Source organism: Thermobia domestica, chromosome 2 (assembly GCF_964235325.1).
Source record: "Thermobia domestica chromosome 2, izTheDome1.hap1.1, whole genome shotgun sequence".
Lineage (NCBI taxonomy): Eukaryota > Metazoa > Arthropoda > Insecta > Zygentoma > Lepismatidae > Thermobia > Thermobia domestica.
Window position 1 is genome coordinate 47820367 of NC_137455.1, and position 15992 is coordinate 47836358.

The following is a 15992-nucleotide window of genomic DNA, read 5'->3' on the forward strand; positions in this document are numbered from 1 at the left end:
TGATGAAGAAGTAACTTTCTCATTTACATAATAGATAAGGCAACAAGATATCAAAAATTTACGAATAGTGTATTTCAATTATATTTTACATTTTATTAAATTACATTATTTTTAATTATTTTATTACATAATTACACTATATTTTACATCGATTATTTTTATAGAATTCTTCACTAGAGCATAGGCCGTCTAAATTAATTTTCTTTTATTGAGTTTTCCTCATGACACCGGAAGAACATAGACCTAATATTAAATTTCCTTCTTTCTCTTCGTTATTTGATAGTGTTATGTATAGGCCACGGGGTATAGATCGAGTTACCCAGGATGACTATGGTTAGTTATTAGCGAAACAACTATTCTTATCTATTATATTATTATTATTGCTGAGAGGTATTTACGTATTTAATAGAGATCTACGTATAGTTTGAATGAATTTTAACATCATAATGAGAAATGGAGAAAAATTTGGAAAGGATGCTGACAAATAACAAGTAAAAGGTAGTATCTCACAATTCGTTTGGGAGGAAAACGAAAATCGTGGACAATTCTGTCAAGATTTCTCGCATAATTCTGTAAACTTTCCAATTGTAATGTGAAATTTAGCACCAGGAAATGTTGTTTTACTATTATAGTTAATTTAATATGCTTTGTTTCGGATTGATTCCCGACCAAACACAGGATTTTCAGTTTTTAATCTACATCTTTAGATAATTGAATTAAGAAAGAGGGAACCTTGGCCTAGAACAACAATCAAGAAAGCAATGTGATAACTACACATGACACAACTTGCCTTCGTTGTAACATTAAATTATTATTTTTATTACCACTAATCATAAAATTATTTATTAACTGGCTGAAGAACCGGTGTTCACGGGAAGAGTAGATTTATGGAGAATATTTGAAATGTGAATCATATTTGAACCCTTTTTTTCGCATTTAGAACAGGTATTTAAATGGAAATTAAATTATAAAAGGTTAGACGACCCAAGTGCTATTTTCAAAAATCGATTTTAAACTTTTTAACAGCTTTTGACATATTCTATATTTGAACCCTTTCCCCCTAGGATACGCCTTTAATGAAAGTGACATGAAAGAAATCCGACTCTTATAAAAAAGTTCATGTATATACACTTCTTATAAAAAGTGTAGGTAAAGTCACTTCTTATAAAAAAAGTTCATGAAGGTAACTTTCCTCGAATGAAATTTCCTCAAAACATGTCGCTCGTAGAATATTTCATGTTTAAGCAATAACTGCAGCATAATATGATATACTTTAAGAAATTGGAGTGAGAAAATTTAGTGGAGTGGCCTGTATCTTTTATTACATATTGAGAAAATAGTTATAGAATTTTTCCTCTTAAAGTGGAATTTCACAAAATGCTGGAGCAAATGTTCACTTATTTTTAATACTGAGTTTATATACTGTTTCATCTCCCTAACATGTCGCGAAATATCCTATTCTTGATATACATTTTAAACCCTATTCCTCCACCTTAGCATATACATTTTGATGACGTAACAAGTGACTATCGTTTTACTGTAATTAAAACTTTCAAACTATGCGAATTCAAGAAGGAGATTAAAACATATTCTTGGGACACTAAATCGATTGCAAAAGGCCGTTTTTTGTTTTACTCATTTAAAAGCAAATATTTTACTCATTATTTAATTAATATTCTTAATTTTATCGAAACAAAGTTGAAATAAGCAAAATAAATAAATAATAACAGAATTCATTCTCCTTAATAGTTGAAAGTGGTGTATATTTTGTATTTTAATACATACTTTTTAAGAATAAATTATGACATTTGCATTAAATAGTGAATATTACACATGATTTCTTGCTATAGATAGATCAGACAATAAAAATATGGTGTACTCTGAAATATTAATGGTCGTGTACTTAATTTTTTTTTTTTTTTTTTAACTAGCATTAACAGAAAATAGAGCATGTACCTTTCGTTGGCGAGGGGGAGAAAAGAGCAAAGTGAAATCCCAAATCCACGGCAAGGGGGAAAGAGAAAGAGAGGAAAGTGACCTCTTAAACCCACGTGTGTAAGTCATAAATCAGAGTATAACAGAGACCAAAACTACGGCAACGTTGGTGGATACACATTTACTTACAATGTCACTAGTAAGAGGATACGAGTGATCGGACATTGCCGAAACCACCCACGGAGAGCTTTCTTGTTCTTTCTACGACTATATTTCCCGTAATCTTTGGGGCGTCTGATGCAACATTTAAGTTCGAAAATGTATCGGGAAAATTACTCCATGGATTATTAGAGGATGATCCAGGTCGCTGACTATAATTCTGCGAGGTAAAATGTTGAATGCAGAAAGACAAGGGGATGGCATCATTCCAAAAATGTGTTGGTCGGACGAAGCGGATTTAAAGTTTCAGGCGTTGTTAATAGGCGTAACTGTGGCTATTACGCAACAGAAAGCCCCCATGTAACACTCCAACAACGATTGAATCAACCTAAAGTTATACTTTGGGTAACCCTTTCGTGTAAAGAGTTCATTCTTCCTTTTTAAATAAAACTGTTACCCACAATCTGCATCTCAGATGCTACAAGTCACTATTATTCCACAACTATGACGACGACATGATAATGATGACTTCTATTTACAACAAAATGGAATTCCTTCCCATTATGCTATACAGTGTGCGAATTTCTTGACAACAAATTACCCAATCGTTGGAATGGTCGACGAATACCAGTTCAATGACCAGCAGATCTCACTTCAATGTATTTTATTTTGAGATGTTGTCAAAGATAAAGGATTTTCGAGGAAACTACGCACTATTGACGATGTGACTAATTTTATAAGAACAATATAAACTCTGTACCAAACTGTGTTTGAGTGCAGAAACTAGACTACAGGACTATGTAAGTGCTGAAGGTCGGCACTTTGAAAACCTAAGAGATTGTACTTAACTCTAATTTGTACATCATCCTAATTTTGACTTTATAAAATTATTGTTTATTCATAATCAAAAACATATTAATACATAACTAATAATAAAGAAGGCAAGAACTCTTATAATTGTATACCTACTTTTGCACTCCCCTATATATAAAATATCGCTTTGTCCTTATTGAAATGTCTGATTATTTTTGTAATTATATTACTGTATGTGTTAAATAAAACATGATGTAATTGACTAACCTAGAGAACAAAACATTTTAATTTAATAATGTTAAAATTATCAGCAGCCGCTTATTCAACGTAATTCTCAATTGCGCTACATTGTTTTATGGAAATCTTATATAAATACTTATTGGGTTTATGGTAAGTTCCATTTTTCTTATACTTGTAAAATATTTATATGAGAATGAACACTTTAAAATTCTATTAGTATCACCTTCATTTTCATTGTATGTCTAGTTTAAAGAATGCTTTACTTGTTGCAGTTGTGGAAACATACATTTGCCGAAGTACGTTTTCATGAGGAACCAACTCCACGAAACATACCAATGGCTTTACATAAAGAGTATTTGGGACAAGGTTTGATTAGGTAAGTCTTATTCTCATGCTTATATTTTCACATACAATTCTATAGTCAAAGACAAGAGTAAGTAAGTTACATTAACATCCGTATATCAGTGAACCTGGTGTACGTAGCTGAACTACCCAGAACCCTGAATGATCTTCGGAAACACATCAGTGCAGCTATAAATTCCATTACATGGCTTTACAAGATTTGGTTAAAGCTGGATAAATCGTCTCGATGATTCCCTTGAAACAGATGTCGCACAATATAATATTATTTTCATATTATTTTTTGTTTATGTGTTTGTTTTTCGTCAGATTTAACGTAGAAAGTGTTTAACAGCGTTTTAAGGGACTTAATCTGCTTACTTGATATTCGTTTCTTTTTATGAATGATATTAATTCCTTCTCTTTTACATTTTTTTTAAATTTATGCTACTGTTTTATATTGCCATTATGTTAAATTTTGCTGTTAGGGTATGAAATTTATACCCTTCCGAACATTTCCTAAGACTTTGTCAATATTCACCTAAATACTGGTATATTGATTAGGGATGCGCACGAGACAAGATTTGAGGCTGTCTCGTCTCGTAAATGTGCTGTAAAAGTGATGTCTCGACTCGAAAAATGTATTCTTCTCTATTGGAAGGGCTGTGTGTCGGCTCGAATTTTCTCAGGAAAATTCTGTCTCGACTCGTGTCGTGCGCATCCATAGTAATGATAAGAAAATGGTCTGATATAGAGAAGTGTTGGGAAGGGTGATTATAAACTTTATACAGACACATTGTATGCATGTAGTGTTTGCTCTTTTGCTATTGTTATATCTCGTTTGACTTACCTGTGCGTGCGGCAAAATGCTAATTTCCTTTTTTTACAAGTGACGTCAGCCCCATGGCAGGATTGCCAGAGGTACTGGTTTTACTTGAAATTTCTTTCATAGGCATTTTTAAAAAGGAAATCAAAAGGATACCCTGAACCAAATAAAATTTAATGGAATCAGTCGTGTACATACTTTACCGTTGTGTCCTGAATGCGTAAAACTGTTTAACATAGGATGAAACACTAAAGGATGTAGACTACTGCAACTTAAATTTCGCATATGAAAATACTACTTAAAGAATATCAATATGATAAGAATATCGAATAATATTAAAAAGGATTAACTTAATGCGTCTACAGCAGTAGTGGAGACAGGAAAACGTCACGGCGCTGACAAACTGCTATGTCAAAGAAGGCGTAGATAAGCATATATGTATATAAACCGATGCACTAACCATACGTCACCCGATGAAACATTTCTGCATAGCCGAACAGATTTTCACGTACACAAGAGGACCCATCACGGCGAAATTAAAATACCGCTAATTTTACAGTAAATTATGTGATATCTTCAAATAGATAAAAGATAATCGAAAAGTGGAATAAGAGCACGCTAGACAATATTATTTTACATGAGATACCGTTATCACGACTCACTTATCTGCTTTTGATTTCTAGCTATTTAGAAAATCGGCATTTATTTTCGCGTTTTAAAGTGGCTGCAAACGGAAAGCTACTAGGTGACTCGTGATAACGGTACCTCATGCAAAATAATATTGTCTAGGGCGCTCTTGTTCCACATTTCGATTATCTTTTATCTATTTGAAGATATCACATAATTTACTGTAAAATTAGCGGTATTTTAATTGCGCAGTGATTAGGCCTCTGTGCACGGTGGTGAGATGAATTGCAGGGTGAAATCTTTGAAATCAAATATTTGAGTTTAATGTCCCACGATTATGCCCTTTAGGCTAAGGGAGACAAACGATTAGAGCAAGTGAGTGATGATGGGAGAATTGGTGGAATGAGAATGTGAGAGGAAGCGGGAGTACCCGAAAAAACCCGCAGACATGATGTCCACCACAAATCCTTGGCTGGAGATCCAACCAGGGACCCACTCACCAGAGGTAAGCGCTCTACCATTGTGTCCCTCGAACTACAGGGGAGAGATAAGTAAGTCTCATTCTTTATAGTCATACAGGTTTGAAATAGTGATGACATTAGTTAACAGACAGAAAGAAATCAACTCACTGCTGCTACAATCCATGAAGAGTTATATAGCAAGTTCAACGCGGTGATGCGTGGTCAGTGCATCACCTCTCAGGTCTCATTAATTCTGACTTTCTGGACCTGAGTTCGCTACTTCTTAATTCACGCAGTTCCCCAATTGTCTCATGGTGATGAAAAAATGAAATGAAATCTTTCAGATTAACGACTCACTACTATGCCTTCGAGTCTAATCGAAGTAGTGATAATGAACGAAACGGTCGAATGAAGAAAGTGGGAGGCAACGAGAGAATACTAGAAAACCCGTGCAATGTTGGTTGTTCACTAGAAGAGCTACTTGGGGCAAACTGGAATCAAACCAGAGACCTCACGCACCAAAGGGAAGCGCTGTACAACTGAGTTTTCGCGGCCCTTCATGATGATGGGTCGACACTAGAAAATATTAGTGGCCCAATTGGGAGTAGAACCAGGGAAACACACAAAGTCGCGTGTGCTAACAATTCACTTAAGCAGATCAATAAATTAAAAAAAAAAAAAACTTGTGCAATCTATTTCTTTTTTGTGTTCTTACTTGCACCCGTAGACAGTATATTTTGATGTTAATGCTGACAAAGAGCCCCTTCCGCCAAAAGAAGATAATTCAGTACATAAACAATTTGTTAAAATCTTATGTAAGATTAAAGTGAACTTCTGGGAAGTAAGGTTTCTTTTTAATATGCTGACTCGTAGTAAATTAAGAGGAAAGCGGTATGATCGAGGATCACAAATGGAATATACTACATTAAGCGCGATAGCCCCTTTCCTACACCATTCGTCTACAGAGTGAATTTATGCATATACTTTTAACAAAATATTCCAATGGTTGAATAAAATATACCAATTTCAGTAACAGTTCTTACACTTCTGTTGCACAGGCAGCTGTGTCTGTGTTTTATTAAATGCAATATTAGTCCACTTTTGTTTTCTACAAAATTTTAACCTTATATGTATTTCTTCTAATATCGGAATGCATTACTTTGTGTAGATTTTTTTGTCGATTCCATTTTCCACTTTGAATTACATCAATCACTTTAACAATATTATAATAGAACAAACCAAAAAATAGACTGTGTGTTAGAGCTCATATGTTCTGGCAACCTTGCAAAATAAAGCAGAAAAGCACTCACATATTCCCTCTTGAAAACCTATCAACCAATGACAGCATGTAAACACAGGGCAGCGACTCCACAAAATAAACGCACGAACTCGTTAGATAAGTATTAAGTAGAGACCGGATGTTAGGCAAAATGCCTATTCTTTAATATTAAAGATACGTTCAAAAACAACATTTTAAAGGTTATATGGTGGGTTATGGTTTCAATTTAAGCCAATTTTATTTTTCCTATTTTGCCTATTTTGCTCCTTACTGCCTAAATAATTACTTTAGTGCCTAATGTTGCCTATTCTATGCATTTTCTTCAAAATAAGACTACATTGGGAAAATATATAATTTATAAAATATAAATAACATATATGGAGTACATGTCAAGCTTCGTTTTTATATTCAGAGTGGTCCAAAAGTAGGTATACAGTCCCATACTAGTGGCTCATGGCATTTTATATAATTTACTTTTTGTTATACATAATTGCAGATGTTGGCTTAGTTTCTGTTAGTTTTTGTTAATTTCTTATCACTTATACATAATTTCGAAACAGACAGAGCAACTAAACTAAAATGTCATACTTAATTAACACAGGGATGTATACCTAATTTTGAGCCACCCTGTATAGTAAAAGAAGATGGTATACTTCTAGGTTCTTTGAACATTATCTATGAGTTGATTCTATTGCTTTAATTGTATTGAGTATTTATCTTCATTATTTCGTGTTACGTTTTTGTGCCTATTTTACTGCCTATTTTTAAATTTTAAGGGCCTATTTGCCTGCCTATTTTCTAGGTTTTTAATGCCTAAACATCCGGTTTCTAGTAATAACCATACATTTCGTAGGTAGAAAAAATTTAAAGGTCTACCAGTTTCCCCAGAAGCTTGTTTCATCCGAATTCATTCTCCCTAAGAATTGACGAAAACTTTTAAATTTGTGTGAATCTTAAATATGTCTAACCTTTGCCTAATTATCAAAGTTAATTTTGATTGATTGATTGATTGATTTTTTGGGTTTTACGTCCCGTTCAGCAGCGAGGCTATATGAGACGTGGACCTACTGATTAACGTGAAATCCGAACCACATGAGCTCCCGCCGGGAATCGAACCCGGGTCTCCCGCGCCAAAGGCGCGTATGCTAACCGCTTAGCCACGAAGGAGCTCCAAAGTTAATTTTGAATAAAAGTAGATACTTCTTAATCAATATCATTGCAAATTAATGTTTAGTTCAATGTTCTTACTTTCAGTACTATCAATATAATAATCAAAATGTTGTATGCTAAACATTAATCGCTCTCCACCCTAATTCTCTATCTGTAGTTAATCAATATGTGCTATTTGACGATACTTTGCGTTGTATAATGGTCTTCTGTGCAAAACGGAATTTTCTTCTTTTTAGTGTTAACTTTTTTGATAAATTAATCTGATGTATAAAGTGTAAAACTGCTTCTCGTATATAACCTAAAAAATGTATGAAGTCATCATTTGACAAAATGCTGCACCAAGTGTATTTTCATTTCCAATTGTGACGGACAATTTGATTTTGCGCAAGTAATAGTTTGTTTTGCCAGTATGTCATACTTAAAAGTATTTCTTTTCCATTTTCAGAGGTGTTAGAGATGAATCTGGTGAACAGTTTGTTGCTTATTTCTTACCTACACAAGACACAATATCTAAACGTCGTAAAGAGAGTGAAGAAAGTGTAGAATATGAAGAAGGACATGAATATGAGTATAAACTGTGTCGCCAATATGATTGGAATGTGAAGAACAGGGGAATGAAGGGATACGAAGAAGATTACTTCATTGTGTTCAGAGGAAATGAAGTTTTCTACAATAAGATCGAAACAAGGTGAGGATATAAATTAGCATAAACTGTACGTTTAGAATGCTAGCAATTGAGGACCGTTTTTCCAAAACTCGATAGAGCAAATTTTGAGAAACGAATGTATGCTTCTTTCTGGTATGCTTTTCATGCTACGAGTCGAGCTGTGAAGTCAGAATTGAGAAATCTCGAAATGTGCCATGTGTATAGAATACTAAATCACGAACTTTTTGTCAGAACTCGATAGAGGTTATGTCAGTACGTAAAATAAGGTATAACTAGGCGACAAAAGTGTCACCTAGTGGCGAGCTAGTGTCGCCTAGTGACAATCCATAGTACGGGCAAATCGACATCATCTTTGAGAAAAAAATCAGTTACTCTTTTCGTTTTCCTAAAGAATATGTACAATTACCCATAAAAGTGGACTACATTTACAAAAAGTCGGACTTCCGGGCGGCGTGAAGAAAGGCACAACAGGAATATATGTATTGGAAATTTGAACGTGATTTATCTGGAATCCTCACAGTTAAAACCTAAGAGCAGGAACACTATTTTGCTTATACATTTCAATCATAACCAGAAGCACACGAGCAGTCACCCTCCCACATCCTCCCAATCTTTTCCCCAAAGACGTACCGTCAACTACCTTGTCCCCACTAAGAAATGCTGGTCCACAATAAGGACAGAAGTAATATTGATTTGCAAAGAATTTATTTCTGAAAGACTTTACGATGAGCAACAAGGCTCCCTGAATTCAATAAATGCACTCATCCAGTCCCTCCCGTTTGGTCTACTCCCGTTTCTCCTAATGATCTAACTAACAATTTATCTCATTATCTCCGTCTTATCTTGTCTGTGAACGGAACGGGTGTTACCGTTTGGCCTATTCCCGTTCTGCCTACGCGCAATCGATGAGGAATATTTAATGTCTGAGGAAATTTTCTTACAAAGATCCAGTAAAGAATATTAATTTCTCAACGTAAACAACAGCTCTGACCTGACTGGCTAGCACTTAAAAATTGTCCTTTTTAAAATAGCTCTCATTCATTAGCAATTAACTCCTCGAAATGTCAAGCTTACTTTTCAGAAACATTTTGCTAACAGAAATAGTCGTTTCAAAAAGATTCATTAAAAACTCGCTTCTTCAAAGTAAGTAAAATCAGGGATAAGAAGGGCAAGTAATATTAAGTAGACTTGCATTGTGTTTAACTGATTTTTGTCTTTCGTCATAAGATTATGATTCAACTATATGATGACGTCTCATATAGCTTTGTACGGAATGTTAGGCTAGGGCTTGACGTTCAATTATCCAGTGCGCAAGTTACTAGCATTATTAAGCATCAATAATTCATATTATAGCGCTGAAGTGTGCAGGTGATATCAAAATATAAGTCCGATCAATTAAATTTGACCAAAGTGATTAGGCACAAATTGAAAAATACACTATTGAGCAAACGATTTGAAGTGTATATTAGCAAACAGATTCTTAGCACATCAATCGAACTGGGATCGGTCGAGTACTACCTATTACTACAAAAGAATGTTCTCTCTAATACGAGAAGCTAAACACAGAATATGTTTATTATTTATGCAATAATACTGCAATTTACTCATAAAATTATGTGATTATTGGTTTAATGCACTTACGTTTCGTTAGTTTCTGTCATTGGAATTTGTTATTCATAGTTACCGAGAACATATTTGTGAAATATTACATAGAATATTTAAAATAAACGTGCAAAACGTTCCTCAGAGTAAACACCAGCAAAACACATGTCATGTTTCATGAAAATCCGAAAATTTCTAGAGAATATATGATTAAACGCTTTATATCTTTATAATTTGTCTGTCCTCTTGTTCCTGCTTGAACTAAACCCTAAGCAATGTGGGTGATAGAGAAGCCTGAAAGAAACTACACGGTATGTTTCTTCAAAATTAAAAAACTTTGTTTTTCACTAAAGTGGTTGAAAAATTGTTTAGTTATTACATTATTTACATGTGGGAACACACAAATTGAGGTTGAACTTATCTCCTTATTCTTGATCTATTTCCACCCCAACTCGTATTTCTTAAACCTGAAAAAAGTTCACGTTTGGTTTCATTAAAATTGTGAATTGTAGACAGTTACAGAAGTGCGTGCTCAATTGGCTGGTAGAAGCTCACTCATGCTTGTTCATTAATTTTGTGTATTATAAAGAGAAACGTTAAATGAGTAATACTAAGGAACTAAGCATGGTGTATACTGTTGGGTATTCGAATGATTAGTGTACGTGCCTTTAGTTCATATAGTTGGTACCAAGTTTGATTCACAATAGAATAGAGAATTTTCTTGGTTAAAATCCAAAATTATTTTGATTTGATCTAAAGAATTGTATATAGTAAAATTATTATATTATGATTGAAAAATCGCCAGCGAAAACCTATCTCCTCAATATCGAATATATAAGAAGTAAGTGATATACATACTACGTATACATAGTGACTTAATTTCTATAATTTATCGAGAACAACTATATTAGCCTTGAACATGAACCTCAGAACTTTCTGTTGCAGCAGACTTATTCCCGCAATTGTGGGATAGGAAATTTTAAGTACTGATTTTATAACAAGTGAGTTTCGTTTCAGTGTTAAACTACAGTACGAAGGCACAAAATCTCAAAAATTACTTGATATAACACCAATTATAGCCAGGATATAAGGGACCAAAAATTAGAAATCGAGTTTATTGATGGACGTATTATTTAAATCGGGAGTAGTACATATTAATACTTCCAGTTTTTACGTCGATCACTATAGAACATAAACGGTAATAGATAGCGAGAAGCGGTTTCCTGCAATCGATTAAGTGTCCCAATATATTTGAACTCCACTCTAAAATTTCTACCAATAGCGGAAATGGGTGAAAACTACTACCATTCTCGGTTTCAATATTAACTAAAAAAAAAATATCACGCCACCGTATAAAGAAAACACCTATCACGTGATGTACACGTGACACTGTTGCTTCTTTTTGTACTTTTGCATATTGAATCAGCATAAGTGAATGATAAATTCGTATTCTGTGTATCAAGAAGCATCAATATTCCAATCTCATGGTTTTCCTTTCAGCAGTTCGAAAGGTACACGACTAATAGTAATACATTCCTCATTAGACAACTTTCCTCAGTAGAAATTTCAAATTTGAGAACATGAAATCATGTACCTTTCGTACAACATGAGGATCTATGTTGAAATTAGCTTAAATACCCTCTCTTCGCATGGGAAGAATAGATTCATGGAAATAATGAACTTTCCCCGTCGCTCAAAGATGCATATGTAAATGGAAATGAAATAACAAAAGCTCACTTCGACTCCAATGCTATGTTCAAAACTTCAGTTTACATTATACAGCCTTTACTCTTTGTGAAAAATATAACTCTTTCCTTTCCATAGGATAAATATTTAAATCAAAATGTGGTGATAAAAACACAGGTCAATCCAAGTGCTAACTATGTTCAAACACTCGCTTTAAACAGTTCAATCGTTTCCTCTGTTTTGCCATTTTATGCATAGAAAGTGGAAATTAAAATAGCTTAGAAATTGCCCACTTCCACTGGAAACGGAAATTTGGAAAATTCTCGGACACGTGTCCAATTATTTTTAATGAAGAGTTTATATATCAAGTTTCATCTTCATAATTTGAAGGGGTCCTGGGCTAGTCTTAAAAATCATTTCAAATGGATCAGCCGTTTTCTCATGATTCAGTTACCAAGATCATTTTTATTCTTATTTATATAGACAGTATTATAGGAAGGGAAACAAAGTAACATTGCAGGTGGCACAAATTTTAAAAGCATGAATTCAAGAATTTGCGTTGAAGTTTGCCGATTGTAATATAACAACGAACCGAGCAGGGGAAATATGAATGTAAAACAAGGATTAAAATAATCTGATCTGTACACAACAGTCTATACTGGTTGCAATCAATGTTATTATAAAGGTAACAAAGAAAGTTCAGTCGCTCTTTCACCCACCACCTTCGAACATCGATATGTCACCTAAGACGTACCTGGAATATCAAAAATAGTCCCTATTATCATTGACGACCTTCTGCCAACGTTCTGGAAGGCCATGGATTCCATCCCGGTAGAACTTGATGGGCCGTGAAGCGAAGAAGGTAGCAAAGTGCATTTTGTACAGTCCGCGGCATAAAATTTGTTACAAAAATTCGAAGTCCAAATGAATAACAAACTCTTGCCCAGTTTTCTTATGCATTCTATCAATCGTTTAGTTGCTTCTAGTATTTATTCCAACTCCTCCCCGTCCTCCACCTCTCCTTGTCTAAAGCAGTGTGTGTGACGTAGTACACTCTTTCCATTCAGCTGAAAAAGAAACAGGAATCAAGTTTACAACGTTATAGCTTTCCATTCGTTTATTCTGAAATATTTTTAAGAGCCTAAATTAAAGGAAAGTCACACAATCTTCCCAGAGCTTCATAAATATCTTTAGTTTCATTCTTTTCTTTCTTTAAAGGGTGCAAGCTAGTAAGATGCTCCCTAAGAAATCTATGGAAATTGCCAAGAGCTCTAAAATATCTACGGACAGAAACGAGTTTTATTCAATGATTCATTGAATTTCTTTTCAGTAAGTGCAAGCAAATGTTTCAGGGGCGTCATTTGGGCAGGACAGGAGGGTGTAATTCCCCCTCTCTTGAGCTTCGTAAATACGTATTTTTTGATCAAATGTATAGTAATACACTAATAAAAAGTGAAAATCTTATGTCGCCGGAGAATCTCTTCCTTTCTCTCCCCCCCCCCCCCCAGAATAAAGTCTAAAAGACACTGGTTTTAACAACAAACCTATAGAGTTACGATAGCACATTGCTAAAGAGCTTACATTTGGTTTCAAGAGTCGAAGGTTTGATCTCAAGCCATATGACTTCCTGGGTGACATTGAGAGAGAGAGAGAGAGAGAGAGAGAGGGAGGGATTCAAGTATGGAGACAGAGAGGGATGATTTGTATACACAGATTTAGAATTGGGGAAAAAATGATCGGACAGCATTCGTATTATGACGAAAATTCTGATTTTGTGAAAGATAAGAAGGGAAGTTTTCGAACTGCGAGGATCACATTAGGCAGTTGTCGAATTAATGTGGAGAACTCTTTTTAGAGCATCAGATGATTACGAAAGGAGAGAAAGATTTTCAGAACTGAGGAATTAAGATTTTTAAAAATCTGATTTCGGCGACGGGTTTCGAACCACGAACCTTGTGGTCATCGAACCATGACTTTATCCATTCTGTTACGGAGAATTCTATTATTGGTTCACATACGTTTCCCTTAGCTGCGTTGAAAGCTACCTTAAGGGGATATTCCAAAAGTTGACTCGGTGGGTGCGCCGTTCAGTTAGGACGTAAACCTCTTGTAACTTAGTTACAATGTGCAAAATGAACATTCCTCTTCTTCAGGACACTTTTTAAAGCTTTAAAATTTGTTACTATTGTTTTAATTAAGTTACATTTGATAGAACCATCTGATAAAGTAGTGCCAAGCCCTGTGCGTCATTGTCTGTTAGGTGAATGGTTAATGTAAGTTACTTTTACGTGGATGGTCCGAGCTTCCAATCAAGACCATTCTTATTGATTATTTGATTTGAGCTACGCTCATACTGTATATTCCACAAGTTTAAGTTTGAAGTAATGTAGTCACAGCTAGTTTAATTCGAAATAATTTTCCAATATTATATTTGTTACTAAATTTACATGGCACTCCTCACTTATTTGTGGCCCTGCATAAATGCAAAATTGTTTTAAAAGTATATTTTACTTTCAAGTATTATTGATTCTTTTTAAATTGTCCTTCAAATTTATTTTATAATTATTTTCTATTTCTTAATTATATTTTCTATTTATATTGTATTCTGTTACACGTTTATTATTTACATTTTATGTCTTACCTTTGAAGAGGAGCTTTTGACAATTCAGAGCAACAGGGACATACACAGGATGCAGGCCTTGGCAATCCAGAACTTTTGCCCCCACGAAATCACTACTTTTTTGTTTGTATATATATATCTAATTTTATAGATGGTGATAGCAAGGGCGGATCCAGGGGAGTGTGTTTGGGGTGATCGCATCCCCCAGAATAGGGAACTTTTTATACTTTTTATTTTAAAAATAAAACATATCCTAAGTATTTTTCATCTTTGTATTATAAACGTAAATTAAAACCTAAAGTAGATAGGCCTTACTTTCTTAAGAAAGTTAATTCTACAGAAGAGCTCTTTCTCATTTTCTATTTTTTTCTTTTCTTTCTTTTCTTTTCTTTCTTTCTTTCTTTCTTTTTTCTTTTCTTTTTTTGCAATCCGCTCTTACCTTGATTTGACTTCGAACAACCGCCCCTCCCAAACAATTAGGGATGCGCTCGAGTCGAGACATGTCTCGAATCTCGACTCGACTCGACTCGAATTCGAGTCGAGATTCGAGTCGAGACACACTTTGTAAAATTCGAGACGAGTCGAGACAAACGTATTTCTCGACTCGAATTTTCGAGTCGAGACACGAGTCGAGTCGAGACAGCTCTTAAAAATCTCGACTCGACTCGAATGTCTCGAAAATCTTTCTATAATTTTTAATATTATTTTGAAGAAAGTATTCACTCAGAAACAGCCTTGAAACCAATTCCAGCTTTTATTCCTTTAGAAAGGTACAGAACGCATAAAATTAATAGTTAATCTTTAAAGATCAAGATTTAATTTTCAGCTCAATTCAGTTAATTAGAGCTAATAGTTAATGTCGTTGTATTTGGTTGTAGTGTAAATATAATAATAATAATAATAATTGATTATCTAGTTTGTATAAAACTATTATCCGTAGTCTAAATCTAGTTTGTATAAAACTATTGCGATAAAGTGAACTTCATAAGTTCTCTGAATGAGCAGTTGGTAGTCTATAGTAATTTAGCATAGTTATAATTATTGTGTTTTCGTTCCCATGAACGCAATAGGGTTACGTAACTTCTGGATTATTCGCTTGCCCAACTATTCTGAGGCTTTAATATGTTGCAGCATATCACGAGCTACGGATAATATATAATGTAACATTTGTTGTACATCACATATTATGATACGAGACTATTTTACATAGTATATCTTATCTAATATAAATAAAATAAAGAGTTTGTTTGTGTGTTTGTCTGTCTGTCTGTGCGACCTGGGGACCAGACGAGTGGACCGAGAGTTCCCAAAATTTGGTCACGGGTACCTTAGTCCAGGCCCCAGATCAAGACGAAGCGTTTTTTTTTAAATTTCGAACCAGGGGGGTCTCGGGGGGGGACGTTTACTGGGTCCGACCTGGGGACCAGACAAGTTGACCGAGAGTTACCAAATTTTGGTCACGGATACCTTGGTCCAGGTCCCAGTCTAAGGCGAAGCGTTTTTGTCAAAATTGGAACCAGGGGGTCTCAGGGGGGCGTTTAGCGAGACATGTAGTAAAAGTAATCCAA

The 15992-nt window shown here is 34.5% G+C and overlaps 1 protein-coding gene across 1 annotated transcript in view; it reads left to right on the plus strand.

The window, feature by feature from the left end:
* LOC145671728 (RNA polymerase II-associated factor 1 homolog) overlaps nucleotides 1-15992 on the plus strand; it is a 72966-nt gene that overhangs the window by 38960 nt on the left and 18014 nt on the right. Inside the window, exons 6-7 of the mRNA XM_081740934.1 lie at nucleotides 3420-3523; nucleotides 8295-8537. Coding sequence (XP_081597060.1) covers nucleotides 3420-3523; nucleotides 8295-8537 — 347 coding nt within the window. The remainder of the gene's footprint in view (nucleotides 1-3419; nucleotides 3524-8294; nucleotides 8538-15992) is intronic.